Source organism: Pundamilia nyererei, unplaced genomic scaffold (assembly GCF_000239375.1).
Source record: "Pundamilia nyererei isolate P.nyererei 1_Seehausen unplaced genomic scaffold, PunNye1.0 scaffold00030, whole genome shotgun sequence".
NCBI lineage: Eukaryota > Metazoa > Chordata > Actinopteri > Cichliformes > Cichlidae > Pundamilia > Pundamilia nyererei.
Window position 1 is genome coordinate 1,687 of NW_005187431.1, and position 2,869 is coordinate 4,555.

General features: G+C 40.0%; 1 protein-coding gene across 1 annotated transcript; it reads right to left on the minus strand.

The window, feature by feature from the left end:
* Positions 1-481: 481 nt before the first annotated feature.
* On the minus strand, positions 482-2,447 carry LOC102196332 (granulins-like). The gene is made up of 5 exons (XM_005728717.1): positions 2,361-2,447; positions 2,054-2,200; positions 1,671-1,973; positions 1,364-1,537; positions 482-679 (listed from the first exon to the last, which is right to left on the minus strand). Exons 2-4 carry the CDS (start codon positions 2,198-2,200, stop codon positions 1,370-1,372), a joined length of 618 nt encoding a protein of 205 aa, XP_005728774.1. The 5' UTR covers positions 2,361-2,447; the 3' UTR covers positions 482-679; positions 1,364-1,369.
* Positions 2,448-2,869: the final 422 nt, after the last annotated feature.

A 2,869-nucleotide genomic window follows, 5' to 3' on the forward strand; every position in this document is an offset into this window, starting at 1 on the left:
AGTCTTATCTTAATGAAGTATTGTGATAAAGTTGTAATTCATTATGTTGGACTGGTGTAGAGCAGGCTGTGGTGTTCATGGGCACTCAGACTGCGATGTGAAAAGAAGATAAATGAATGACTCCATGACCCAGTTTGGAAGAAGATGTTATTTTTATTGGTCAAGTGTGAAAAGTACACAAAGGAAGGAAGAAACCATAAAACAAATCAGAAGCCTTTCACCTTACTACCTTAAATTCAACATGCTGGTCTATACTCACTGACACTCAGTCACAGGGGCAATATAAGACAATGGAATAGATAAAAACCACATTTCCATTACTAAAGCAATAATTGGTGACTCTCCATTATAAAATATGCAGTAACATTAGCTTAAGCCTGTAAAGCTTCATCCATGAAATAATTGCCAGAAAATTAAAATTTTCTGAAAGTGGAGGATTTATTGAACCTTCTGACAAATTAAAACAAAAAGAAATTAAATGTTCATTTGAAAGTATAAGATTTAATTTTCACAATTTTTTTACACCTGTGTACTATTCTTCAGCATGGCAAAAAGAATTTTAGGGCAATTTTTAACAAAAATAACCAAAAAAATCTATCACAGTGGACTTTAAAGCCATCTCAGCATGTGTTACCATACCGCAAGAGTCACAGCAGCTGAAAATCTGCTTCCTGTGTCCCTGAAATGATTACAAATTAATCAGTTAGAACAAAATATTTTGGTCAGAATCTTTTGTGTACTCTAAAACAGCATCTATTTAAGTTGCCCCTTCAGATCACAGTGTGGGATGTTCAGAGAAGGAGAAACTTAAACCTGGCGGGCTGCAAAAAGCAATTTTTGCTGCTCTAAAATCAAGCCAGCTTGTAACTCTCTGCCTCATTTGATCACTAAGGGGCAGCAGAAATAAGCTCTACTGCTGACACTGAACTGGAATCAATGCAAAATATTAATTTCTCTGTGGGAGATTTGTGGTTATTTAGCTGCTACATGCTCTTTGCATGTTTGAAGCCAGTGTACTTCGGATTTATTAAAATCTTTCAAGGCTGCAAAACTATGAAGAAAAAATACTCAGAGCTGAAGAAAGCCAATGAGTCAGTAATAACTCTCTGTGATATCATCACCACAGGGTTCATCATGTGACAGTATGTCAACATCACTGACCAAGCCCACGACTATCAGGACATTTAGCTTAAATCCTGGTTGGTGCTCAGGTAGGCATTGGTATCACATGACTTGATAAAACACCAGTAAACAAAAAAAAGGTCTGTAGCCTTTAAAATTGATCTGAACAGTGAGTCATGCAGTGAAATTATCCCAGGATGTTCTCCACATGTGAAGGTGGTTAGAATGTGGCGTTTCCTACCTTCGTCTAGTTTTCTTTGTCCTCTGAAGTTGGGATGAAGGACGCAGGTCCTGAAGGTAGTGCTGGCTTGCGGAGGAAAGGATATGTGAGTTTTTCCCTCACACAGTGCTGGTAGGTTCGGTCACAGTCAAATCCAATTGGACAGCAGTGGTAGCCATCCAGACAACATTTGCCCTGCAAGAAACACTTTTAGTCTCTCAAAAGAATAATTATCATAGCTGCAAACTTGCTTCATCTCAGTGGAAGATAAAGGGAATTTTATTAAAATCATGTGTCTTATTGCACAAGAGTGTTTAGGCTGACTCACAGGAGAGTAGGGACAACAGGTCCAGCCTCCTTGTGGGTGTCTGCAGCAAGTAGTGCCATCAGGACAGTAGGTGTAACTGTCACAGTAGACCACTGAAGTCTTTATTTGATCTGGGACGTGGCTCTCTTTAAGCTCCTGGAGTGGAGTTCCAGGCAGTTCAGGGGGGGCTGGTTTCTCTGCAGCTTCCTTCTTCACCATGGGTATGGTCAGCCACGGCTGGTCTAATTTCTCACAATTCATGGTAACCAGGTTACAGCGATATCCTGAAGGGCAGCAGTGGACCAGGTCGGCACAGCACATGGCCTGCAAAGTAAGTAAGACGAGCAGAGCTTTTTAACAACCAACAATCAAGTTACTGCACTGGCAGAAAGTTTCTGACTTACATTTGGATATGGGCAGCAGCCATATCCGATATTAGTCTTGCAGCAGGTGGCAGTGTCTGAACAAGTACTCCCATCAGGACACATAGAGCATGAAGCAAATCCCCACAGAAGCACACCGAATGACAAACACAGACTGATCCTCAACATCTGGAAGACAGAATCAACATGACTTTGCAGATTTTTTTCTTTCTGAACTAAAAAGGTCAGACTTTGTAACTTTAATGTGACACACTAAAGTCCAATTTTAGTAGCAACAACTAAACCATAAAACACTTTACAAATAAGTTCACTTCTTTTAATCACTTACCTTTAGGCAGTGAAGAAATTCAGCAGCTTCCTGTGATGCCTTTCACACTTTCCCCTTTGCTGTATCACACACAGCTCTATATAGTACAGGTCAGACACTCCCACTGAGTAAGAATGAAAGATTAACTTCACGTAACACCCCTCTATCTCGTGACTCTCATATTAAGACAGACAGGTTTTGAAAATTTCTGGAACTGCAGAAGTTCAAACCCACTACTTAACTGCTGTAATTACTCAGCCTAATATACAGTCTCCACACATCCTCATATGACATGATTGTATATGCACAATAAAGAAGGAGTGGGTCTGTAAGCCTCACCTATCGATCAAAGTACAACAGAGCTGGCAAAAGTACAGACATTCTTCAATATGTAGGAGCAGAGATTGAACTACTGAGTACTATGTATCACAGTTGCTGAGCAGTCCTTACGTTTGTTTATAACCTCTTCTTCCCCTCCTGTCCTGTCTTTCTCACATCGTTCTCTATCTCTGAAGTTATTAACTTTTTTT

Excerpts from the sequence above, each read along its gene's own strand:
- LOC102196332 (XM_005728717.1), bottom strand. The coding sequence starts at position 2,200 with ATGTTGAGGATCAGTCTGTGTTTGTCATTCGGTGTGCTTCTGTGGGGA. Across the intron at positions 1,974-2,053 it reads GCTGCTGCCCATATCCAAAT|GCCATGTGCTGTGCCGACCT; the intron begins GTAAGTCAGAAA and ends CTTACTTTGCAG. Across the intron at positions 1,538-1,670 it reads CCTGTTGTCCCTACTCTCCT|GGCAAATGTTGTCTGGATGG; the intron begins GTGAGTCAGCCT and ends TGTTTCTTGCAG.